The sequence below is a fragment of the Loxodonta africana genome, chromosome 2 (genome assembly GCF_030014295.1).
Source record: "Loxodonta africana isolate mLoxAfr1 chromosome 2, mLoxAfr1.hap2, whole genome shotgun sequence".
NCBI classification, from domain to species: Eukaryota; Metazoa; Chordata; class Mammalia; order Proboscidea; family Elephantidae; genus Loxodonta; species Loxodonta africana.
The window spans coordinates 77877328-77904805 of record NC_087343.1 but is presented as its reverse complement, the minus strand read 5'-3'; the positions used below and the strand labels follow the sequence as shown (position 1 = coordinate 77904805).

The 27478-nt window shown below is 38.0% G+C and overlaps 1 protein-coding gene across 1 annotated transcript in view; it reads right to left on the bottom strand.

Moving 5' to 3' along the window:
• Window positions 1-27478, bottom strand: part of ARHGEF28 (Rho guanine nucleotide exchange factor 28) — a 242855-nt gene that overhangs the window by 114636 nt on the left and 100741 nt on the right. The window contains exon 8 of the mRNA XM_023545541.2: window positions 11097-11218. Within this exon, the coding sequence (XP_023401309.2) occupies window positions 11097-11218 (122 nt within the window). The remainder of the gene's footprint in view (window positions 1-11096; window positions 11219-27478) is intronic.

Sequence of the window (27478 nt, the reverse complement as noted above, 5' to 3'; positions counted from 1 at the left end):
TTTTTATTCACTTGGCTGCTATCCCATAATCCATAGAAAGGAAGAAAACCAAATGAGTGTTTCATAAAGCTTACAAACTCAGTAACCGGTTATGCTTTTAACATTTTATGAATTAGCGACTCAAAATGAGGGGAAAATATTTTAAATACTTGAGAGAAAAAGTAAGATTAGGTAGGTTTATTCAAAAAGGAATAGAGATCCAAGTAACTAAGGTAATTGTGGCTGCATAAATAGGAGTCCCCTGAAACATTACCAAACAAAAAGAACTGATAAAACTACATAAAATGCATGTACTCAGAATAACTAGAAGAAAATTTCCCAAACCTAAAATTGCCTTTAAATAATAAAATAAACATCAAATCCCAGCAAGGAATCTCTCGTGCTCCTACCACAAGCCTTCATGGAAGGTAAGGGCAGTCTAGAAAAATCTGCATGACAGAAAGAAGATGGAAGCTAGTGGGAGCCCTAAGACTAATCTAAAAATCACCACTGGAAAGAGGAAGTCCATCCCACATGTGTGAAAGAGTCCTGATGGATCAAAGCACTTGCTTTAAGAAAAGGACTTAAAGTACTCATAATTTGAAGTGGCAATTGTCAAAGAACATCACTTCTAGGGGAGAAGACAGTTAAAAAGAAGTGAGCAACATTCTTTAGAGATTGGGTGGTGAAGGGAAAAAGAAGAGGATAATCTAGGGTCCTAGCAAAGAACACTCACTCTCTCTTCCCACCACCAAAGGAAAACGTCAGCATTAGAGAAGACATTCTGTACTTCATTGTCAAAAGAGGGCACTCTTGAACCACAAATCTTGAAAACCATTTCAAATCCATGAAATAAATAGGCAAAAGTAACTAAACCTATGCAGAGCAATCATAAGAAAACAGAAAATGGGAATGTCTCCCACAACCTGTTGCTGTCAAGTCGATTCCGACTCATAGCGACCCTGTGGGAGGGAGTAGGAATGCCTCAGTTGATAAAATCCCCACTGCACTCTGTCAAAGAAAAAAAGAAACTTGAAATCCAAAAATGAAAAACATAAATAGAGAAAGACAGGAAAAAATGAAAAGGGTTCACAGGAATAAGAAACGAAACAAAAAGATGAAATCATCTGAGAGATAAAGATTAAATTTTACAAGGCACCCAAAAGGAATAAAGTCAAATGAAAATTTAATAAGGGTCAATGAAGAAATACATGAATATAATAAGAAAAAGAAATGGATAACAAAAGAAATAAAAAGGGTCTGAGAGTTATTGAAATGATACACAAGCACAGAAGAAACAACATATGTATGCTTGGAGTCTCTGAAAGAGAAAAACAAAGCAATGAAACAGAACTATTATTTTAAACAAAATTCAAGAAAACTTTCACTAAATAAGAGAAAAATTTAATCAACAAATTGAAAAGGCCCACTGAGTACTGCATTCTGGGTACCCAAAGGGATCAACTCCAAGGCATAGTCCAGTAAAACTATTAAACTTTAAAAGTAAAGAAAAAATATTATGAGTTCCAAGCAAAAAGATCAAATAACTTATAAAGGTGAGATAATTAAGGGTGAGGAATCAGACTTCTCAGACACAACATACCAAAAAAAACACAAAAATGAAAGATTTTTATAAACTCAAGGAATTAAAGTGTAAATCAATGATTTATATCTAGCCTCACTAAACTTCAAATATTAAGGCTACAGGAAAATTGTTGTAAACATGCAACAAGAACTCAGGGAATTTGGTACTCATGAACTCTTCTTGAGGAACTCACTAAATTATTAACTTTCTCCAACCAAAAATAACTAGAGAAATTTCACCAAAAGTACAAAGAATGAGCATATATTTAATTTTAGACCTAAGATGAAAGCAAAGGTGGGAATGAAGGTAGAAAACTCTACCATCTGTTATATATGTTTTGAATAAGTAGAAATAATCTAACTAAAAAAATGACAGAAGAATGTGTGAAAAAGGAAAGTTGAGCAAGCTCATCATTTTTTATATTGGCAAAAAATAATAGCTAAAGAGTACCATTACGAACTGAGAAAGCAAACAGAATAAGTAAGAAAATGAGAATTAAGGACATTAAAATTACATAAGTACAATGACAACAAAAGGAATTGTAAAAACAACAACAAAAAAAGACTAAAGAAAACACATCATGAAGGGAAAAAACAGCAGCAAATATAACATAATAGACATAATAATTACATTGTAAAATTATATGACAAAGGTGAGACCAAAGAAGTTTTAGCAATAAATGTTAATGGTCATAATCCAACTAATAAAAGAAAATGATTTTCAGCTTGGCCTACAAAGTAAGCCTCGCCTATATACAAGAGATACACTTAAAGCAAAGTGATTCAAAATGGTTAAAAATTAAGGAATGGGTAAAGATACAACAGCAAATGCAAACAATAAGAAATCCTTATATCAGACACAGTAGAATTCAAGCCAAAAGCATTAAAATTACAAAAAGAGGGCACCTGTTAACATTTAAAGCCACCTTTACAATTAAATATGAGAGGTATGACTATCTATGCAACAAATAACACAACAAATACTCTTATATAACAAAAACTGTAGAAGATGCAAGGAGTCATAGATAGAAACATTAAAATAATAAGAGACCTTAATACGTCACTCCTTATAGTAGATCAAGAATACCAAATGTAAGTAAGAAGATGGAAGACCTGAACAATGTAATCAATAATGTAGATGCCATGAATATACATCTAACTTTATATCCTGATAACAGAAAATACACCTTTTACTCCAAAGCAGAATGAACAGCCACAAAATTTGGTATTAGGTCACAAGTTCCATAAAGTAGGAATATTAAACAACACTCTAAGACAATGCAATAAAACCGGAAATGATTAACAAAATCAACACAAAGTCTCTAATATCTGGAAATTAAAAAAAAAAAAACAAAAACTTTTATTGGAAAACTCTTGGGTGAAAGGAAAAATACAAATTAAAATTACAGAATTTTTACTAAATAATGATAAAAACATTACATATCAGAATCTATGAGACTAGATTAAACCCATAGTCTCAAAAATTTTATCCATAAAAATAGAAGAATGAAAATAATTAATTGCCAAAAGCTACAAAGATGTTAACAAAATAAACCAAAAGTACAAGAAAATAATAAAGATAAATCAGAAATTAATGAGCTATAGAATATAAAACAGTATATCCAATAAATAATTTTTAAAATGGAATCTTGATTTAACAAAACAGACGAATCACTAGCTGTGATGGACTGAATTATGTCCCCTAAAAAATGCGTGTATCAATTTGGCTGGTCCATGATTTCCAGTATTGACTGGTTATCCTCCATTTTGTGATTGTAATTTTCTGCTAAAGAGGATTAGGGTGAGATTGTAGCACTCTTACCCAGGTCACATTCCCGAGCCAATGTAAAGGGAATTTCCCTGGGGTGTGGCTTGCACCACCTTTTATCTCTCAAGAGAGAAAAATGAAAGGGAAACAGGCAGAAAGTTGGGGACCTCATACCACCAAGAAAGCAGCACCAGGAGCAGAGTGTGTCCTTTGGACCTGGGGTCCCTGTGCCAGAGAAGCTCCTTGACCCAGGGAAGACTGATGACAAGGAATCTTCCTCCAGAGCTGACACAGAGAGAAAGCCATCCCCTGGAGCTGACACCCTGAATTTGGACTTTTAGCCTACTTTACTGTGAAGAAATAGATATCTCTTTGGTAAAGTCATCCACTTGTGGTATTTCTGTTACAGAAGCACTAGATGACTAAGATACTAGCCTACTTAATTAAGAAAATAAGGGAGAGAGCCAAATATACAAAATAAGAAATGAAAAAGGTATGCATCCATTGAAACAGGAGATATATGTGTGTGTGTGTTTTTAATTACGAGACTACATTGCAGACTCCTGTGCAAATAAATGAAAACTCAGAAAAAACAGATTAACATCCTAAGGAAACTAGTGATAGTCGACCCTACTAGAGATAAAAAGGTAAAACAGACCAATATTCATAAAAGAAATAGAGAAAGTTATCAAACAACTACTCCATAAAAAAAGCACCAGGCTCAGAAAGTTTTGTAGGAGAATTCTAGCAAAATCTGTAAAGACCAAACAGTCCCCAGGCCAAAAAAAGTGTTCCACAACAATAAAAATGAAGAAAAACTTCCTAATTCAATTCATGAAGCAAATATGCCACTGGTATCTAAGTCTGATAAAGAGGATACAAAAATTACAGAACATCATTTATGAGTACCTGTGCAAAAGTTCCAAATATTAGCAAACAGAATCCAATACCACATTAAGAAAAGAATATACCATGACGAAGTTTTACTTATTCCAGGAATACAAGGTTAGTTCAATGTTAGGGTATTCATCAGTATAATATACCATATTAATATCTCTAGGGGGAAAAAAATCACTTAATTATCCCCCATAGATGCTGAAAAAAACTTTGACAAATACATCACTTTTTTCTTTATTTACAAAACAAACACTCAAGAAAATAGTAATTGACTATTACATTCAATCATGTAAAAAATATATATATAGATATATACACACGCACACACGTACACAAGCATTTACATTTGTCTGTGTATATATGTATATATATCTTAGTCCTAAAGCTAGGCTTTTGTTTAATAAAGAAACACTAGATGCATTTCTATTAAAGTCAGCAACAAGATAAGGATAGTCCAGATGATATGATGATATATCCGGAAGACCCTAGCAAATCAATGATAAAATTCACTCAAACAATTAAAAAAAAAAAAAAAAAGTCAGTCACGTAGCAGGATATAAAAATAACGTACAGAAATTACTAACTTTAATTTATTCAAATAGTAACAACTCAGAGAGTATAAAGATAGAGGAAAACACCATTGATAATAACACAAAGATGATAAAATAATTAGAAAACAGTTAAAACGAAATTGGCAAAACATTTCTGAAAGGCATAAAGTAGACTTGAACAAATGGAAAAACATCTCTCGTAGTTAAATAGCATAAGTCAACATCATAAAGGAGCCCATTCTCCCTAAGTTTAATTTATAAAGTTATTACAATCCCAATAAAAATACCAACATAACTTTCTTAGGGGGTGAAAAGATAATACTAAGTTGATGTCAAAATAAACGCTCAAGAATAGTCAGGAAGCTGAAAAGGTGAAACTATGGAGAAAGACAAGCCATGGTCAACATTAAAACATACTACAAAAGCCTCTATAATTAAAGAGTGAGATATAGTGCGTTAACTGACAAAAACAGACCAACAGAATAGAATGAAACGTCCAGAAATAGGCCCATATATGTATATATACTCCAGAAATAGACCCACATATAGCTTATGGTAGAGATGCCATCTCAAAGCACTGGGGCAAAGATGGGACTTGTTAATAAACAGTTTGGGGACAAATGGTTAGCTACTTGGTAAAAGATTAAATAACATAAATATTTCACACCATACATTAGAAACACTTCAGATAGATCAGGGATCTAAGTGTTTAAAAAAAAGAAAGAAACCGTATCAGCAGAAAATATGAGTGAATTCCTCTGTAACTTGAGTATCAGAAGAGGCTGTGACTCAAATCCAGATATAACGAGAAAAAAAGGTTGGTAAAAAGTAACATAACAAAATCAAAAGACAACAAAAACATATTTGCAATAGATTATAAAGGGAGCCCTGGTGGAGCAGTAGTTAAGTGTTCAGCATTTTGAATCCACCAGCCACTCCTTGGAAACCCTAGGGGACAGTTCTACTCTGTCCTATAGGGTCACTATAAGTCAGAATCAACTCAGCGACAACGTATTTAGTTTTTATTGTCCCTATATATATATATATATATATATATATATTTTATAGATTTGAGGGGTAAAACGCCAAAAACACAATAAAAAAGTGGGCAAAAAGAAAATTTATTGAAGAAAAATATAAAAATGGCCCTCAAATATATGAAAAGATGTTCAACCTCACTTACAGTAAGAGAAATACCATTAAAAAACACATTGAGATACTGTTTCCACCTATTGGATTGGCAAAAAATAAAACGTATAACACTTTGTTGATAAAGCTGTCAGAAAATAGACACTCATATACTGCTGGGAGGAATGTAGATTGGTGCAACTCTTAACGAGGGAAATTTGGCAACATCTAAAAAGACTACATTAGTATTTATCTTTTGACCAAGAAATCCCACTTCTGGGGCTCCACCCTGAAGATACACATCTAACAATGCAGAAATACCTAGGCATAAGGGTTTCCACTGCAACATCATTTGAATTGCAAAATATTGGGAACAACCTAAATACCCATACAGAAAAGAGTGGTTCAATACACTATAGTACATCTACACAATGAAGCACTATGCAACTGATCTCATGGATTGATGTAGAGTGATTTTCCAGGTACAATAAGAAACAAAAGCAAAATGCAAAATAGTATTTACAGTGTACTATTTTTGTATAAGAAAGAAGGGGAAATAAATATATATATACATGTATCCACTCAAGCAAAAAGAAACACAGGAAGGGTAAAACCTTCTGCTTATCTACTTATGTGGAGTGGGTAGAAATAGGGTGGAAAGGAGAGTGGAGAGTAGTGATACTTCTTCGAGTATGCCTTTTATACAATCCTGCCTTTTGGAACCATGCTAAAAAAAATGCTAAGGCTTCACAAAAAAGAAAGGGAGAGAGAGAGAAAAGAAACAAAATCAATAAGGACGGGCAGGAAAACTCTAAGATGAAATAAAAACAGAAACAAACAACATAAACTGTATTTCAATGAATACCATAACCACAATGAAGAAGGTGGGGGTGGAGGGGATTTCTGTCCCATGTAACTTTTGAACAAAGTGTTTCAACTACTTACCCTCAGGCTAAAAATCAAAAGAATTCTAAACAAGTATTTAACTCTAGAGTTGGTAAGCAGTTTTATTTCTTCTTCTTCTTTAGAGTTGTAGCTTTAAAATCCTGAAACTACTTTTTATGCATTCTAGGATTGAGCAAATTAATTAATATATTACAGATAATGGGAGCCAGATTTCTTATCGTTCCAGCAGAGAGTAACAAATACAGAAAGGGAGGAGAATAGAATAAACTCTTAGCGTTGGTGGTCTCTCGAATTGGAGGTACCAGAATGAACTCATGTTTTTGAATACATTAAGAAAAAAAAAAAAAAAAACTTGATTCCGATTCATAGCAACCCTAAAGCACAGAGTAGAGCTGCCCCATAGCGTTTCCATGGAGCGCCAGGTGGATTTGAACTGCTGACCTTTTGGTTAGCAACTGTAGCTCTTAACTACCACCGGGGTTTCCTTTTAATACATAGAAATAGAAAAACATTCATATGCATGTGTATATTTATTTTCAAGCTATGTCCACTGAAGAGCCAAGAAGAACATCCAGTAGCAATGAACATACCTAGCACCCATATCTTGATTTCTAAGTGCCATTCTTTACTACAAGGAACCAGAGTTGCTTGGAGAAATGGCTGATTTGAGAACTGGGGCTATAATGTCTTTCTGTGTCAACAATAAAATTCTCTAAAAATGTTAAGAGACTATATCAAAAGAACACTGGAGACAATTTGATAAGGTTCTCGTGGGTCAAATAGGGGATAATCTGAGCATCAAAATAAAGAATGACAGTAAAGGATTATAACCTACTGAATAAAATAAGAATCCATGAGTCCATACTGATATAAATAAACAGGGGAACAGGGAAAGCTCTTCTTACATAGAGTGCCAGTTAGTAAAAATAAAAGGAATGATGAAATTAGAAAATTACAGTTTGGCAACTATTACAGTAATAATTTATTATGGTAAAAATCACAGGTGAAAACAAACTAGTTGGTAAAAGTCTAATGAGTAACAGGTTATTTACAAGAATCGAAATATCTTCCCACAAGATACTTAATAATTTTTTTTAAATGTAATTTCACTGAAAAGAGACCTGGCAGAACAAAGGTAGCATCACTAGTAACAGGACAGATTTATGCCATGTACCTCCTAATACAATCCACTGAGGAGAACATAACTTCTTTGATACTCCTACTGAATGTGTATAACCTGAATTTAATCAGGAAGAAATATCAGACAAACAAAAATTTAGGGCATTCTGGCAAAAAAAAAAAAAAAATTTAATCTGCATGTACTCTTCAAAAATGTCAGTGTCATAAAAGACAAAGATCAAGGAACTGTCCCAGATTAAAGGAGACTAAATAGACATGACAAAATGCAACACATGGAATAGAATTTTCTTTTGCTATCAAGAACATCATTGAGATAACTGGCTAAAACCAATTAAGGTCTGTACAGAGTTAACAGTGTTATATCAATAACAACTTCTTGATTTTGATAACTGGACTGTGTTTATGTAAGAGGCTGTCCATGTTTTTAGGAAATACACCCTGAAAGATTTAGGGGTACAGTGGCACCATATTTTCAATTCACTCTCAAATGGTTACCAAAAAATGATACATATACTTTAACTATTTGCATAGATAATGCAGAGAGAATTATAAAGAAAATATAATAAAATATTAGTATTTAGAGATTCTGAGAGAAAGCTATACAGGAATTCTTTATACTGAAATTCTGTAGGTCTGAAACTCCACCCAAATAAAAAGTTTCTAGTTTACATGACAGAAAGGTTTCAAAATAGTTTTCATCATATGAATTTTCTCATCAGGCAGGTCAATAATCTTGAGAATTAATGGGATATAGCATAGCACAGAAACTAGCAATGTTTCTGTGCCAAATTGAAAGAGACAAAGGAAATAAGACATGAGTCATTCCTGATATTGCTAGAAATTATTTTAAACACGCACAATTTGGGCTCCTCATATTGTGCCCGCTTTCAAGTGGCTGCGGGAACAGTAGAAGAGACTACATAACTCCACTACACTAATATAATGAACTCCAGATTTTTCCTTTTATTTCTCAGTTCTCATTGCACGCATTCAAAGATCCTCTGCGCCATTTCCATTTACGGAGTTAGGCTGTTTAAGTTCTCTTTAAATGTATGCTTCACATTATTAAAACAATGCTTCTCTCACCCAGAATAATTCTCAAACAAATTATATACTAACCTCATCTTTGACTTGGAAAATTTTGCATTTTTAATGTATCTAAAAACATATAAAAACCAAAAACCTGTTGCCGTTGAGTTGATTCCAACTCATAATGACCCTCCAGGACAGAGTAGAACTGCCCCGTAAGGTTTCCAAGGAGGAGGTGGTAGATATGAACTGCCAAACTTTTGGTTAGCAGCCAAGTTCTTAACCACTGCGCCACTGGGGCTCCCCTAAAACATATAGACATAGTTTTTTTCCACATAACATTGAAACATAGTCATTCACAATTTTAGCTACCTGCAGTAAATGGAACTATTACTGTTCGGAGCATTATGATATTTAAAGTATTTCACTTGAACTGCTAAGAGAATATGACAACAGAATAAAACCATTAAAATCAGAATGTGGCCGAACTATAAGTCTGATTGCACTGTATCTTTAAATAATGTCCCTGGAACTCCTACTTCATCCTAAACTCTATACCTCATCCTAGATTTCTAAAACTAGGGCTGACATTTAGCTGGTTTATACCAGAACAGCTATACCAGTTATTTACAGCCAACATTCATTCTGAATTAATGGTTTGTCTGCCATTTTGAATATCATACTATTTGTTCTATACATTTGATGTAACAATATTTTATAAAACAAAAGGAAAAAGCAGAGATATTCAACTAAAGGGCTGAAATTGTGATCTATTGGACAGAAAAAAAAAAGTTTATATCACCAGAAAAATCTACAAGTAACATTTATAATATAAATAAGTAACATTTATATATTATAAATAAATATATAATATATTCATACTAATAATGAGGGTAAAATATCTTATTGTCTAATGAGAATATATATAGTACATCTTATATATGGATTGGAAACCCTGGTGGCTTAGTGGTTAAGTGCTATGGCTGCTAATCAAAGGGTTGGCAGTTCAAATCCACAAGGTGCTCCTTGGAAACTCTATGGGGACAGTTTTACTCTGTCCTATACGGTCGCTATGAGTCGGAATCGACTCAACCGCACTGGGTTTGGTTTGATATATGGATTAGATTTTAAAATCAGTGAATAAGGTAAAAAATGTATGTTGCCAAACTTACCCTTGAAAACTCCTTAAGCCTCCTATGAATTACGGTGTACAGAGGTTTTCCGATCTAAAACTATATTTTAATTATTATAAATATCAAAGCTTGAGGATCACCAAGCCAGAGAAAGGAACAAAACAGAAGCCTATATGCAGATGTCTGCACATTCAAACCATTCTTTTATGAGATTTAACTTAGAAATCTCTGCCAGGAAATAGGTGGAGAATTCTAAAATGTTCCAGTTTTCCTATAACATGACACCATTCTGTTTCAATATTTAAGTTCTATACTCTCAATACACATTAACAGATATATGAGAATAAAACACATAATTTCTGTGACAGCATTGTTTGGTGCTGGCACTAAGCACTTGCTCAAGACTATTTCCTGGATTTGAATATAAAATATTGCTTCTTCAGGTAATATACACACTGTTTTATGAATAGTTGTAGAGAAGAAATTGATTTCCCAGCTGTCATTTCCCATTGCAACCCACTGAACAGCTCTTGCACCCCTCTCATTTGGAGACGTCTCAAGATGCCTCCCCTACAGTGCTTCTTGGTGGGTTAACGGTGTGTTGTGTTCTGAAGTAAAAAAAAAAAATCAAACCAGCTACCAAGTTGATTCTAACTCATGGCAACCCCATGTGTGAAGAGTAGAACTGCTCCATTGGGTTTTTCAATGGCTATGATTTTCTGGAAGATCGTCAGGACTTTCTTCTTCCAAGGTGCCTCTGGGTGAACTTGAACCTGCAACCTTTCAGTTAATAGCCAAGCACTTAACTGTTGGTACCACCTAGGGACTCTGCTCAGCTAACGAAACCCATAGCAGTAAGTACCTGGGCTGCTCTTAGACTGAAATTTTGAGAAAAACCAAACCATGTGGAATATCTTTCTCACACAGTCAGGTTTTAGAAAGAGGAATAGATCCACCTTGTAGTGTCAGCCAGGGCTTTACCTGATCTATCACCATGCAGTTAGCGTAGACTTCATCGCCGCCATTCAGCATGTCAGAAAGCCGGCCTGCAGCAAGGAACGTCGGGAGGTGCTTGGATTTTTTGAACATATCAAAGGAGCGGTCTAAGAGGAAAACAAGAATTGTACAAATAAAGCAGAAAGCATTTCTTTTACAGTCAAGCATTACCTTCTTAGTAAAAAAAAAAAATCAGGAAAAAGCCAATTTTGCATTTTTTTTAGATTACATGTCGCTGTCTTGCATGATCTACGTGCAAGTACTTTCCCATATCGAAACCTTCTCAGCTATCCAGAACCTTCGTATAGAATGAATAGTTCTAGACTTGATCTTAGCCAACTCAGAAGCAATTAGAATGAATAGTTCAGATAGATAAATATTTGCCCACTTTACGTACTTTTTGCCATCATTAGAGATTTTTGTAGAACAAATTAGATTTTTGCCTTCAATTTCTAATAGATTAAATTAAGCTTAATTTCACTTTATTAGTAACCTGGAAGCATAAGTGACTGTGTCAAGATCCTCGAGTCCCACAGAAGTTTTTCAGGTTCACTGACCCTTTACTAAAGGACCCAAGTTAGCACAAAGCCTAGTGGTTATAACTTTGTACTGGCTGCTAAATATGCATGATCTTAAATACACAGAGAGTTTTGCTTCTATTTTAATTACAGGAAGGTTTTTGCCTGCTTCCACGTTCTCAGCTTTGTTCCAAATAGACAAGGTTGCTCAAAGCTTAGCCTCAGATAGTAGAGACGTAACTGTATTTGTAAAGGAACATAAAGTTGAAGGTAATGAAACATGGAGTCAGAATGTCTCACTTCCTGTGACTTTAGGGAAATTATTTGATATCTCTGTACTTTCATGGAGTCCTGGTGGCGAAGAGGTTAAGAGATATGGCTGCTAACCAAAAAGAAGGCCTTTAACCCTAGAGGGCAGTTCTATCCATCCTATAGGGTCTCTGTGAGTCGGAATTGACTCAACCGCAACGGGTTTGATTTTTTGGCTTATGTACCTTCATGGAGTTTCCTCACTCATAAAAATGAACTATTATTATTTTTGCCTCATAGTGTGGCTATGAGAACTAAATGCGTTCAGACATGCAAAGCATTCACTAAGTGAGCACTAAGTGAGTGCTCAATAGATATTAGTTGCTGCTTTTATTATTATTATATTTGTTATTAATATGATGAAAAACCCATGTTCAGTGTGAAGTAGAAGGGTTTTGATATTAATACTAATCCTAGTATGTTATACTAGTAACAGATTATCAGTATCTGTGATTTTAATTAGGATGAATTGGAAATTTTATCCATAGCAAATATCATTCCCACTTATATTCTAGTAAGTTTTCTTGAGTGGGTAACAAAACCAAAAGCAAACCCATCGCCATCAAGTTGATTCCAACTCATAGCAACCCTATAGGACAGAGGACTGCCCCACAGTGTTTCCAAGGTGCAGCTGGTGAATTCCAACTGCCAACCTTTTGGTTAGCAGCTGAACTTAACTGCTGCACCACCAAGGTTCATACTGCCTCTATTCCACCAGAAATGGCACATAACCCACAACCTGTTGATGTTATGTCACAGCATAAAATCTGGGTAAGCTCATGGGAGTGAACTGGTAAATGAAAAAAGATTAATAACTGTTGAGCTGATATCCCAGGAGCAAAAAATTCTATTCTCTTCATAGAAGTTCCTAGATAATTATAAACATTACAAAGGTGTATGAATTCTACTAGTCAAATGGCCTTGGCTTTGGATTCTACATCTAAATCTGCCCCTTCCCCAAAGAACACTCAAGTGGGATTTTTATTAAGGAAATAGATAATGTAAAAGTAAAACACTATATTCTTATATCCGTAAAGTATTCTTTTACCAATTTATTTAAATAACCAGCATTAGAACATACAAAGAGCACAAATAGTTCACAACTATAACCTTTATGATAAATTACTATACATTTTCATTCTAATTACACAAAAGAAAAATACATACCATAGGTTATAAATCAAGAACCTGACAAAACACTTTCAGCGTGTTCTGAAGTTAGGAAAATACTTGCTCATTTGTCATTTTGCAGAATGCTTTTTAAAACAATCATAAATAACTCAACATGGCCCTCCAGTGTATAATTAACCCAGCTTAACTGCTCTGCAGTGTCATAAATTCACCAACTGTAAAACACCTGACATTTCTGCCATCACACTTGGGAAACTGTTCATGCTCCTTTTTAACCACTTCGCCATCACTGCCAAACTAAGGCTTCACTGATAACTACACCGATCTACGAACTAACAAGATATTCAAGACAAGAGCAAACAATTGATAAATTTCACTTTAAAAACAGAACCAAGTAAAATATTACCCAAAATGTGCGCTGCCAGTGAACTCACTGACCAACCTTCTGACTGTCATGCTGTGAATCACCAAAAGAGAGTCTATGTTCAAAACTCCAACTACTCATTTCAAGGATGGGCAGGAACAGCAACTACTTCTGTTTTCACTTACTCAGGTAAAACCACTTGGATTCAAACTTTCTTCTACGAACAAAATCTACCTGACCTGATGTCTCAGGTCAGAGAATATGTTGTTGCTGCTAGCTGCTGTTGAGTCAGTTCTGGCCCATAATAGCCCTCACTGCCTGGTTCTGCACCATCCTCACTATCCTTGTTACGCTTGAGCCCACTGTTGCAGCCACTGTGTCAATCCATCTTGTGAGGGTCTTGCTATTTTTTGCTGACCCTCTAGTTTTACGAACATGATGTCCTTCTCCAGGGACTTGTCCCTCCTGATAACATGTCCAAAGTATGTAAGATGAAGTCTTGTCATCCTTGATTCCAAGGAGCATTCTGGCTGTACTTCTTCTAATACAGACTTGTTCATTCTTTTGGAAGTTTATGGTATATTCAATATTCTTCACCAATGCCACAATTCAAAGCTTTCTATTCTTCTTCAGTCTTTCTTATTCATTGTCCAGCTTTTGCATGCATATGAGGTGATTGAAAATACCATGGCTTGGGTCAGGTGCACCTTAGTCTTCAAGGTGACATCTTTGCTTCTGAACACTCTAAAGAGGTCTTTTGCAACAGATTTGCCCAGGCAATATGTCACTTGATTTACTGGCTGCTGCTTCCACGGGTGATGATTGTGGATCTAAGTAAAATGAAATCCTTGACAACTTCAATCTTTTCTCCACTTATCATGATGTTACTTATTGGTCCAATCCTCACGACTAGACAAAAATCCTCAGAGACTATAAGGAGATTATATCCATGGCAGTAAAATAAACTAAAAGATGGCAGAGTTTGGTTTCTCTAACCAAGTTGGGGTCATGTTTTCAGAATAATTAATCTGATCAATGTTTCAGGAAATAATTTTATTTCCAAAGACAGGTTCTCAGTCTCTTATTTGCAAATCTAAGATTCAGAAAGCTCTGAAAATCAAAACTTTCGTATAAACTTGGCTCATAACATATTCGGTGGTAAGGGTGATGAACAAATTTGGAAATAGGCAGTGGTGATGGCTGCACAACAGGGAGAACCTAATCGATATCACTGAATTGTACATGTGAAAATTGCTGAAATGACCAATGTTTTGTCATCTATATTTCACCACAATAGAAAAGGTTTTTTTAAAGCATATTTGATGGGAAAACTTGACCTGAACCCACAAGGCCATATGTAGTCTTTATGGACCCCAGCTGCTCATACATCCTCCTCCAGACACAGTAACGTGCTTGATGATAACACCACTCCAGTGTCTCCTGTGGGTGTCATATAATGTATGGTGTAAGCATCATTGTAAGGATGGCGCAGGACCGGGCAGTGTTTTGTTCTGTCGTGAATAGGGTCGCTATGAGTCAGAACCGACTCAACGGCACCTAACAACAACATAAGCACCATGACAAAAAGATGTGAAATTCCGAATTCCAAATAAATGTGGTCCTAAGAGTTTCAAAGAGTAGCTTTGGACCTCTACAAAATTAACATATCAGATATTAGACCAGTATTTCCAAAGCTTTTGTCATTCCTCTACCGAATTCACACCTTTGCCTATCCATATATCACTTGTGTCACTGTATTCTCTACTACTTCTCTTCTGATAGACTTGCCTTTTTTAAGTAAAATTATTTTTAAAGAAATACCTAATCTCCATTATAAGTGGAAAACCAGTACTGGCTGGTTTGTACACACTAAACAATGAAAATGAAACAATGCAATTAAATTTGGACTAAATACTAAATACAGTTGCCTGTCAATGCTGAGGGAAGAATGGCCCAGTGATCTACTTCCAAAATATCAGCCACTGAAAACCCTATGCAGCAGACTTCTACTCTGACACACATGGGGTCACCATGAGTCAGAATCACTCAATGTAACTGGTTTTTATCAAAACTGAGAGCTTGAGAGTCCTCCTATCTTTGTAAAAAAAGGGAGATTCTGAACGATTCCAAGCCCAAAAAAAAATCCACTGCCATCGAGTCAATTCCAACTCATAGTTATCCTACAGGACAGAATAGAACTGACCCATAGGGTTTATAAGATTATAGTCTTTACAGACACTGTTCTGCTGCTATTCATAAGCTTTTCATAGGCTAATGCTTTTCAGAAGTAGACTGCCTGGTCCTTCTTCCTAGTCTGTCTTAGTCTGGAAGCTCACTGAAACCTGTCCTCCATGGGTGACCCTGCTGGTATCTGAATACCGGTGGCATAGCTCCAGCATCACAGCAACACACAAGCTCCCGCAGTACGAAAAACTGACAGACACATGGCCAGACCGCATCTTACATACTTTGGACATGTTGTCAGGATGGTAAGTCCCTGGAGAAGGACATCATGCTTGGCAGAGTACAGGGTCAGCGGAAAAGAGGAAGACCCTCAAGGAGGTGGATTGACACAGTGGCTGCAACAATGAGCTCAACCATAACAACGATTGTAAGGATGGCGCAGGACCGGGCAGTGTTTCGTTCTGTTGTGCATAGGGTCACTATGAGTCGGAACTGACTCGACGGCACCTAACAACAACAGTCTTTACAGAAGCAGACTGTCACATCTTTCTCCCATGGAGAGAATATTGGGTTCAAACCACAGACCTTTCGGTTAGCAACCAAGCACTTTAACCACTGTGCCACCAGGGCTCCTTTTTTTGAAGGATTAGAGATGTGTTACAGGCATGCTAGTACTAAACTGGGACCTCCTCTTTGAGTCAGCAGAAAGATCAACAGAAAATTAAAAAGGAAATACCTGTCTTACTACGTAATTCAATGTTACCTAGTGCTAGGTCAGCATTCCATCTCCAAGATCACTATGTCCAGAGGTATTTATACAATACTTTGGAAGACTGACCTAGACCCTGTCACCGTCTATCATTCTGCTAATGGCCCCTCTAAGACAGTGACTCTTGTTGAGGAAGACATGGCTGTATATAAGGATAGCAGTGAGGAGGCGTCTCAGTCATCTAGTGCTGCTATAACAGAAATCCCACAAGTGAATGGCTTTAACAAAGAGAAATTTATTTTCTCACAGTCTAGTAGGTTAACAGTCCAAATTCAGAGCATTAGTTCCAGGGGAAGGCTTTCTCTCTCTGTCATCTCTGAAGGAAGGTCCTTGTCCTCAACCTTCCCCTAGTCAAGGAACTTCTCAGGCATAGGTACCCTGTGTCCAAAGGACACACTTTGCTCCTGGTGCTGCTTTCTTGGTGGTATGAGGTCCCCAACTCTCTGCTTGCTTCCCTTTCCTTTTATATCTTCGGGGATAAAAGGTGGTGCAGGCCACGCCCCAGGGAAACTCCCTTTACATTGGATCCGAGTCAGGGTGGTGTTACAATCCCACCCTCATCCTCTCTACATAAATTACAATCACAAAATGGAGGGCAACCACAGAATACTGGGAATCATGACCTAACCAAGTTAATACACACATTTTTGGGGGGACATAATTCAATCCATAACAGGAAGTAAATCTCTTTGTCTCCCCTCTAGTTCCATCACCCATAACTTGTCATGTAGATTTAGCTGGGTCACTTGCTGCAAAAGTCTATTTGTGAAATTGGCACAAAAGTCCTTTTGAATGTAACTCTCTGGAGCATCCATTCAGGGCATCAGCTCCAGGGGAACGCTTTCTCTCTGTGGCGTCTCTGGAGGAAGGTCCTTGTTTCAAGATAATTGGCTCTAGAAGTGAGCACAGACCAACAAACCAGAAGATAGCACAGAGGAAAAGGACCTCCACTCCTTTATTCACTTCAACACTAGTTACTGTACAGATGGCCTTCAAATCCAGCAGAATAGGATTTATTATGGAAAGACAATAAGTCTTCAAAAGAAGTTTCAAATATACATGTGTTTCACATATTAAAGTGGCTAATTGCTCTACTATGTTTCAGACAATTCAAAGAAAAGTCTACAATGGTTTCATAAAAAAAGACTAATCTTTCCAAGATTTTCAAGAAATACAATTTTATTACTTCCATATGTAACTACTTTAGTAGCAAATTAAGTGAACAAATTATTGCCAAAAAAAGGTCTTCAGGTCATTTTCAATGAGTATATAGAAGTAATGTGCAACGATACCAGTTCTTTGTCTTAAACTAATGTCTCATAAACAGTTTTTCTTAGTAAAAATTAATGTTGGTATAGTAGGAACTTTTAATATTTGGTAAACCCATATTTCAGAGACAGTACAAAAGTAACCTAAAGCTCACCTCGCATCCAAATGGCTGCAAATTTTTCATTTGTGAAGAACAGTGCACTGCAGTGGTGAAGAACATTGGCCCTGGAGCCAGACTGCCTGGTTCAAGTCCCTACTCTGCCATCTATTAGCTGTGTGACCTTGGGCAAGTTACTTAACCTCTCTGTTCCTCTGTTTTCTGATTTGTAAAATAGGGATGATACTGCATCTATCTCACAGGACTGTTGTGAGGATTAACTAATGTAATATTTTAAGTGATTAGAACAGACTCTTACAGTAAACACTCGGTAAATGTTACTATACAATTAAATGAGGTTATATACTCTTGATATTTTTGTGTAGTTTTGATACTTTAGAATTTTATTTCAATGCTAGCTTTGATTTTACATGTTTAGAACCAACCCAGAAAGGCAACTGGAATGCACTAAACATTCCATTTGCTACACAAAGGGCATTAAAAATATTATAACTTTTATTTAAGATTTAGCTCATGTTAAGTCATTTTTAAAAGTCCACCCTGAACATGACAACACAAACATATAAAATGTGAAGAGGAAAAAAAAAGCTGTCAAACAGCCCATAAGATTTACCTCCAACGACTCAAGGATCAGGGTTCATGAAATGGGAGGGGTTGTAACGATAGAACTAACAAAGAATAAAGTCAGACGATCAGAGGTAGCATTTCCCAAGAACAAACAAAGGAAGGATTTCAGAAAATAAGATGTTCTAACATGACCGAGTGGACTAGGGCCAATTTCTCACTGCACAGTGCCTAGAGGATAAACAGTAACTTAGAGGGGATCCCCAGCTCTCCCCGCTCCCATTATTCTCCTGGCTTTGTAACGTGATCTGTGTAACTACAAGGGTTCCCTGAAGCAGAAATTCTCATCAGCACTTCACTTGTTATCTAGATGCTCTAGTCAGGCGACACAGAGGAGACTGAGAGTCAATGCATTTTACCCACAGAATGGAGGGGAAGTGGGGTTAGTAAAGGTGGAGAAGGAAAGGCAGCTGTGTACTGCTTCCTTTTCTCTGACATGCACAACTACCCAAATCTGGCAAGAAACGGTTAGTAGCACAGGCTAGGTTAGGGCCTCTGCAACCTGATTTCTAATGAAATCCAACTCTCCCTGGAGAAAGGCCTTGCGGTTAAAGGAAAATGTGGCCTGCTTGACTCATTATATAAGAGGTGTACACCCAGACACAAACAAACCTGGCTAAGGCAGTCTCCTGTCAGCCTGCTGCTGACTTGGTTTGGCCCACTCTGGGTGTCAAGCTCTTACCTGCAAAAGTCAGGTAAGGGCCCTTCAATACAGATATCTCTCACAACGGCTGGGTGGGTTTTATTCATTCATTCATCCATTCATTTACTATATTTAGTTTTAAACCTAGAATTTTACAAACACAGCAGAAGGCTTTATTGAGAATGACTAACCACCACAAAATGTATAAAATTTATACTGGAGCTCAACTCCCAGCACTCCACTGAAACACGTCCCACTCCAGTCACCAATGGCCTTCCTATGACAGAATTTCATGGGCAATTCTCCAGCCTCACCTTACATGACCTACAGTAGCTCTGGCCTCAGTCGATTCCTCCCTTCTTTCCCTCGGCCTCCAGGACACTGCTCTCTCGGTTCTCCTCCCATCTTACCAGCCTTTCCTTCTCAGCCCTGGTGCCTGGTTCTTCCTCACATTCTAGATTTTTACAGGGTGCAGTGCTGCAGGATCAATCCTCAGACCTCTCCTCTTCTCTCTCTACTCATTCCCTCAGTCACTTAATGCCATGGTGTCACATACCATTATATGACAATGACTCCCAAATGCTCATCTCCAGCCCAGACTCCTCCCCTGACCTTCACAACTACCTCCTCAACGGCTTCACTTAGCTGTCCAATAGCCACCTCAAACACAACAGGTCCAAAACAGAACACCTGATTTTCCCTTCTAAACCTGCCCCTCCCAGCAAATGGCTCTACCTTTCCTTGCAGTTGCCCTTGACTGTTGTCTTTCTTTACAACCAAACAGATTCAGAATCTGACCTTTTCTCATCACCTCGTTGCCACCCCAAGGCAAGCAATCACAATCTCCTACCTAGACTACTGCAAGAGTCTCCTAACAGTCTCTCTGCTTCCACTCTTGTTCCTCTACAGCCCACTTTTCATGACATAGCCAAAGCAATCTTTTCACAAAGGAAATCAAATCATATTGTACCTCTCTGCAAAATTCCCCAATGGCTTCCCATCTATTCTGAGTAAAAGCCAAACTTTGCCATGACCTACAATGTGGTAGTATACAGCAGACCTAACATAACCTGCCTTCCTTGCCCACCCTCTCTGAAGTTCTGTGCCCACTCTCTACAGCAACACTGGTTACCTTGCTGTTTTATGCCTCAGGCCACCTGCACTTGCTATTTTCTCTACGAGTCAGTATAAACTTGATGGCAACAGGTTTTGTTTTGGTTTATTTTCTCCACCAGGGCTGCTTTTCCCCTGGATATCAGATGCCTTACTCCCTCACTTCCTTCAAGTCTTTGAACAAATGTTCTCTTAGAAAAGAGGCCCTTTATGACCACTATATATTAAAGGGAACCCCTCTACATCCTGCTTTATTTTCCTTTACAGCACTTATTACCACCTGGCACATTATATATTTGTATGTTTGTCTGTTTCTTTCTACTACAACATATGCTCCACAAGAATAAGGACTTTGTTTTGTTTACTGTATTCCCCAGGGCCTAGAACCATGCCCAGCACACAGTAGATACTCAATAAATAGTCACTGAATGGGTGAATAACTTCCAGCTCCTCTTTATTAAGAAAAGAGTAGAAACCTTACACTAGTTCAGCTAAGAGAACATTCTCATCTGGTATGGTAAAGTTTTCTCAGATTCTAGAGGTTTTCTTACTTGCTGCCTAGCTGTTGTTGCTCTACCCCAGGTTGTGATGGGAGTTTCTGTCTCTCTCTCTCTTTCTCTCTTTCATTCATTCATTCTTCTTTCTTTCAACATTTACTGAGTGCCTACCAAGTGCCAGGCACTGTGTTACCCGTTGGGCCCAGCCCAGGTCCCTCAGCCTCCATCTCCAACTCATAAACATCCTCAAAGCACAGCCCTTACTGACTAGTCCCCAGGAGGTCCCTGACATATCTCCACACAGCCATGAGGCCTTCCTTCCTCTCTGAGATCTTCCTGCCCATTACCTCTGTGTTTTGTCCTGTATCATCTGCTACGCTCCCGAGAAAAGAGGTTTGATTTTGCTCCTCCTGGTAGGACAAGTGACTTCCTGATTGGGGTCTGAGCAACACGGACAACATGGACACAGGCACTTCCTGTGCGATGCCATAAAACATGCCCTCTGGTGGCAGTAGCCTGAGTATTAATGTTTAATCCCTTTACTCAAAATAGCAGGTAGGTTACTCTTTTACTTAAAGAATAACGAAAAGATCTGACAGACTTGCCAAGTAGAGGTACTGGGAAGAAGGAAGTAATCAGAAAAAAAAAATTAAAAGAGAAGGAACAGAAGCAAAACAATAGGTCCTATAGAAGTTGCCATCTATTGAATACCTGGTACATTTTGGCTAATTATACCAGGTAATACTACTATTATAAACCAAACCCGTTGCTGCTGAGTTGATTCTGACTCATAGAGACCCTACAGGACAAAGCAGAGCTGCCACATAGGGTTTCCAAGGAGCAATCAGTGAATTTGAACTGCCGACCTTTTGGTTAGCAGCCGAGCTCTTAACCACTGCACCACCAGGGCTCCACTACTATTACAGCTAACATAAATATTGGACTTACTATGAACCGGGCACTCTTCCATATGATTTGTGTGTGTGTGTCTGTGTGTCTGTGTGTGTGTGTATGTAAACTCACTGGCCCCCAAAACAACCCTTTGAAGTTGTTGTTGTTGCCACCAAGTCGACTCCGACTCATAGAGACCCCATGTGTGCAAAGCAGAACTGTTCCATAAGGTTTTCAAAGCTGTGACCTTTAGAAGCAGATTGCCAGGCCTGTCTTCCAAGATGCCTCTAGGTGGGTTCGTACCTCCAAACTTTTGGCTAGTAGTTGAGCGCTTAACCATTTGTGCCACAGGTGAGGAAACTGAGGCATTGTTTATGTAACTGCCCAAGGTCACACAACTAGTAAACAGCAGCTCTAAGCAGGCACTCTACTAGGTAGCTCAAAGTTACTTTATTTAATACTTGGGGTTACTAAGTATCCTATTTTGAATCAAAGAAAATGGTATTTGAGCAATGACTGGTATTTTCCCATTAAGAAGTTTCATTAATGTGTTACAGTGTGACTGGTGCCCAGGTGTGTTTGCCCACTGCCTGGGCCTGTGATATCCACCCTGGAGATCTGCCACCAGGATGTGGCAGTTTGAGTCTTGCTGAGAAAACTCACTCTATAAAGCAGTAAATAGATGATTGCACTCTGTTTAACAACAAGCAACATACTCAAGAGAAAAGACTAGAAAGAGAAACTAAGATGTTAACTAAGGTGGTAACTGCTATCCTTGGTGAAAGAGTTACGGATGGTTTTTATTTTTGACTTTCTACTATCTATAATTTCTACATTTCTGACAATGACTATTTTTACATCTAAAGTTAAGAGAAAAAATAAGTCATATTTAAAAAATGTACCGCCTCCTTGAATAAAGGAACTGCTGCGTGATTTCATGCAAAACAGGAGATTATCAGTAAATCAACTATATGTGCAAATGTATTAGCTGGAAAAGTTTTACCCAATACTACACAGTGCATTTTCAACCATCTGCCATGCCTACTTACCATAACCACATGCAGTGTTAATATTTTGTTTAGTAGATAAGAAAGCTGAGGCCCAACAGAGTGATTAACCTGCCCAGGCTACTAAGTGATGAACCCAAAAAGCAAACACAGTGCTGACAGAGACTAAAACTCACCCTTTTCCACAGCCGTGTACTATCTCCCAAATTTCCCTACAAAGGGGACCTTGCCGAGTTCTGAAATTTGCAGAAGGCCCTTTTTACCAACGCTCTTAGTGTGACAGAAGAATGAAAAAACCCACCTTCACAAGTGGGCGTGAACATTTTCAGGGATAAATTGCCATTTACCTCCTTGTTCATGCCTCCTCTAAAGTCTCCTTAGAATTTTCCAGATATTAGTCTTGGCGTAGACAATCTCTTGGCCTCACTCTTCTGAGTTGGACTTGAGGTTACCGAAAGGATCCATCCAAATTCCAAAATCATCCTCAGTCCAGGCATTTCCTGTGGTTGCCTGTGAGCTAAAGTTACTCTATAGATTTCAGTCCACGCCAAAATGTGTCTGGGAGAACCCAGGGAATCTTTGCCCACCAAATTAGAAAGCCTCTGACATACATCCAAATGCCCAATTCACCCTCAGAACTTACCTCACCTTCCAGGGATCCTACAAAAAGAAAAGGAAGGCTTGGGATGAGATCAGGACTCTCAGACTAGCCCTGCTAAGAACAATAACAGCTGGGAACACAAGAGAATGGATTCCAGAGGTGCTGGGAGTGAGAGATGTTTCCCCAGCCTTTCCTTGGAGCACACAGTTTAAAACCCCTTCTAAGTAACAAGTTATAACTTGGTTCTGCAAAATCCGATCTTACAAAAAATAAATTAAAAAAACTCATATTCTACCGTTTTGAAAGACCTAATTATCAAAATTATTGAAGAAACAAGCCTTTTCTCTCAAAACACACTGGAAGCACTTGGGGAAGGGGGGGAGGTGGAGAGACAGAGACAGAGAAACAGAGAAAAAATATAGTTTTCTGACAACAATTTTCCCCCATATCTTTCCCAGTTCTCATTTCTATTTACAGTAGCACAAAGTAGTCTCCAAAAGTACATGTGTTTATGTTTCAATAATAAAGACTCTCAAATATGTAAATACCTTTTTCTGCCCTCAAGCTCCTAAGTAGATATTCAGTCACGTGTGGTGTGTGGACTTTGGTGTGATTAGATTTAATCAACCATTCCTTTCTTTCTTGAAGCAATTTTCCAAGGCCTAAAGCAAGTTAGTCTACGTAAAAGAAAAACTGGCAAACCAAAGACGAGGAAAAAAAAACTAACATGTTACACAAACACAGGCTAGAACTGAAAGACTTCAAATAAAGTGGCAGGTCTTTGAAGACAGTACTTCAGGTGATTCTAGATAAAAACAGAAACAAACTCTTGAGGACTATGCTCCTATAGACCCATCACAAGGAAGTCTATGGATAATTCAAACACTGTATAATCTTATGGAAAGATACTGGCACACAAAAACAATCTGTCCATTTCAATGTCCCAATGAGCTTCAATTCTCCTGGGCCCATCTCTAAAGTCACATGTGGTTTTGCCCCCTAAACACCCTAAAAAGCAATTGAGTTCTACTATAGACAAGGAACTATGCTGCCAAAATAGAGAATTCTCCACTGAAATGTAAATCCCTTCACTTATTTTTGTGTTGTATCCACAACAAGAACACTTTAACTTAATGAATGAATAAATGCTGAAATCCAAGCACCAAAAAAAAAAAAAAACCCATTGCTGTCGAGTCAAATTCCAACTCACAGCAACCCCATAGGACACAGCAGAACTGCTCCATAGGATTTCCAAGGTTATAATTTTTACGGAAGCAGGTTGTCGCATCTTTCTTCCATGGAGCAGCTGGTGAGTTTGAACCAACAATATTTCAACTGCACCACCAGGGCTCCAGAAACCAAGTACTGCCTGGTAATCCTCCAAATTTTCTGAGTTGGGGAACATAGTTAATTCCTGAATACTGTTCCATTATCCTGAACAACTCTGGGGCATCCCTGGGTAGGTAGGCATGAATGAGATCTAGTATGGGATGCATTAAAATTCACAACCAGGACTCCCCATTGTCAGGCACCTAGAATCAGAAAGAGTCCCAAGGTGGTGAGGGAGCTCCTGGTATCTATTCCCAATCTAATGAAAAGGTCCTCAGCTTCTACATGACCTCTTCAGGAAGAAGAAATCACTAGTTTACTCTGTCTCCCATACCCACAAACACTAGTTCAGTCTTACCTCCCATAATGTATTTTTGGCTTATCATCAGAGAGCAGAGCCCTTTTAAAAGCAACTGATGGCTTCAGGTACAGTGTGCTCAGGTAACATATCCTCCTAAAATCATATTCCCCTGCAGCCTTCCAGCTCCACGGACAAGCCAAGAGGCTCATCACCAAGGGAAGGAGAGGGAACTATGAACATACCAGTTTTGACTCTCAAAGCTGACTTTCCTCATTAGCTCTGATGGCCACGTACAACATCCCTTGATTAAAAATTTAATTCATCCCTGAAAATTTTGTCCCTAAATTAAAAATTGCTAAAGACAACAAAAGAATTTGCATTAATTGGAAAAAACTGCAATGAATCCCATCCCAACTCAAGATACTCAAACAATATTTACAGGTATAAAAAATAACAATCGAGCAATGAAAATAAGTTTATACAAGAAATAATTTGAAATGCAGCATAACAAAACTTAATTGCAGTCCTTCTGTTTTCTACTTTCTGCACCAATGTTTTTGGGCATTTGGGGGCTGATTATCATCTTGCAGGCAAAGTATACGTAAAAATTACAGCCAAGAAAAATATGTAGGGCAAAAAATACTCTTAAAAGTAATTAAACACAAGAGTGCTTCGAAAGGTGCAGGAACAGCGCATGTGCATCACAGATGAAGAGTCAGTGAAGACGCTCCCTCTTCATCACTCTCTCTTACTGCACACACACAAACAAAGCATTTGGAGTTCATTCAAAGGCAGCGTGCAAGTTAAATGTCCAGATTTTACTCTGACTAAAAACTGCTCTGTCAAGTAAATTGGTGCTTCTTTAACTGAAACTACAAAGTCAAAATATATCCTCCTTATACAGGGATCATTTATTTAGTGTGTTTTAGGGTAAAAAAAAAAATTCCTTATACCCCTCCCCCCAAAAAGATGAATTATTCAAAACTTGACATAACTTTTCAAGAGCCATGAAGGTAAAAAATCAGTAACTTCACGGTTGTTACGTGAATTAAGTCTGTATGTCCACAGACAGAGAGGTCTTCTCTAAATTCCTTTAGTTCTCATTTATGTCATCAAGACCTAGGCCTGGAGGAAAAGCCCATGGGGTATTAGGTAAGGGAGTTGTTAGACCCATGGTGCAAGGGAGAAGAGAAACCACATCCTTTTCACTCCATAGGAATTGTAGAAAAAGGAAAGAAAAATGGGGGAGGGGGGGAGATCAGAAGGTTGAGACAAATAGTGTCCCTGCCTGAAGGGAATAGTGTTAGCTGAGCTAGGGCTACTCTGAGGGTAGGTGGGCTTTTCTTGCTTCCCTCTGGGGCTCTTAAGAAGAGCACCTTGCAGGCTGCTGATACTTATGAGGACAGCCACCTCAAAGCACAGTCGGTGGTAGAGTGAGGTTAGGCAGAAGGGCCAATTCCAGCTTTCTTGGACTACTCTCAGTTGCCCAAATGGTATAAAAGGATCCCTAAGTTTCCATGGGCCTCTGAGAGGGGCAGGGAGTGGCTGAGTCAAGTATCCATAGCCTGCCATAGGGCCCACCACGGTGTAGAGGAAGGGACCCCATGGTAGATGTTTCTGAGGGAAGTGCCTGGATAAGTGGCCAAGGCCAGAAATTCCAAAATTTCAGTGAGGCCAAGTCAGTGATGAAGAATCATCAGGTCCTTGCCAACACCAGGGAGAGGATTCCACCTCTTTGGTCACAGACACCAGAATAACCAGTAATAAAACAGTCATGCCTCAGAGAAGAACCCAGGCCAGCCAATCCACAGCAGAGACCAGAAGGGTCCAGAAGGCACCAAGTGGATTGAAGGACCCCTCCTCACCCTCACCGGGCAATCACATTCAATACCACTTTGGCAAGGAAGACAAGGAGGAGGAAGAAATCTGGAAGACTATTTTAAAGAGACTGAGCATTTACTAAAAACGGCTGTTTTCTGAATCAGACCAAGTTTGCAATATTAGACTAAAATAGACCCTCTCCCCATCTCTGCCTCACAAGACACAGACTGAGTACAGTATGGGTCAATTTGTGTCAAAATTCACTTTCAATTTTTACTGCCTGCTTTCTGTGATCCAGGCCCTGGAGATGTGAAAATAGGTCTGCCAGGCTTGGCCTTCAAGGAATTCAGCGTCTTAGGTGAGAGATGGTCAATAACAGCTGTAATACAGTAATGAGAGGGGCTACCTTTCAAAAACACATGGGGCGGCACAGAGAATGAAATTATGAACTCTGAGGGAATTCAGGAAAGGCTTCCCAGGAAAAAGACCTTGAACCTACATCTTAAAGCACAAGTTAGAGTTTTCTAGGTGGAAGTGGGAGAAATACCCCTGAATTCACTAAAACAAACATAAAAGTGGGTCGGAGGAGATTTATTGGAGACATATGAGGGTAGCTCACAGAACTAAAAGAAGAATTTAAATCCAAGTCTTGAAAGGAAGGGACCTCAGAGACTAGAACAGACCCTGGAATGGAGGTAGACCTTGTGGCTCAGTTCTGCTTCTCTTGGCATGATTACAGTTTTTCCTCCTACTGAAGACTAGCTTTTTCCAGCTAATGGCTTCCACTAGGGACAGATTACCCAATAAGTATCAAAAGTGTGGTGAAACCCATGTGAAATTGTGCACTACAGATTAGTAAGTAAACACAATTAAACCCG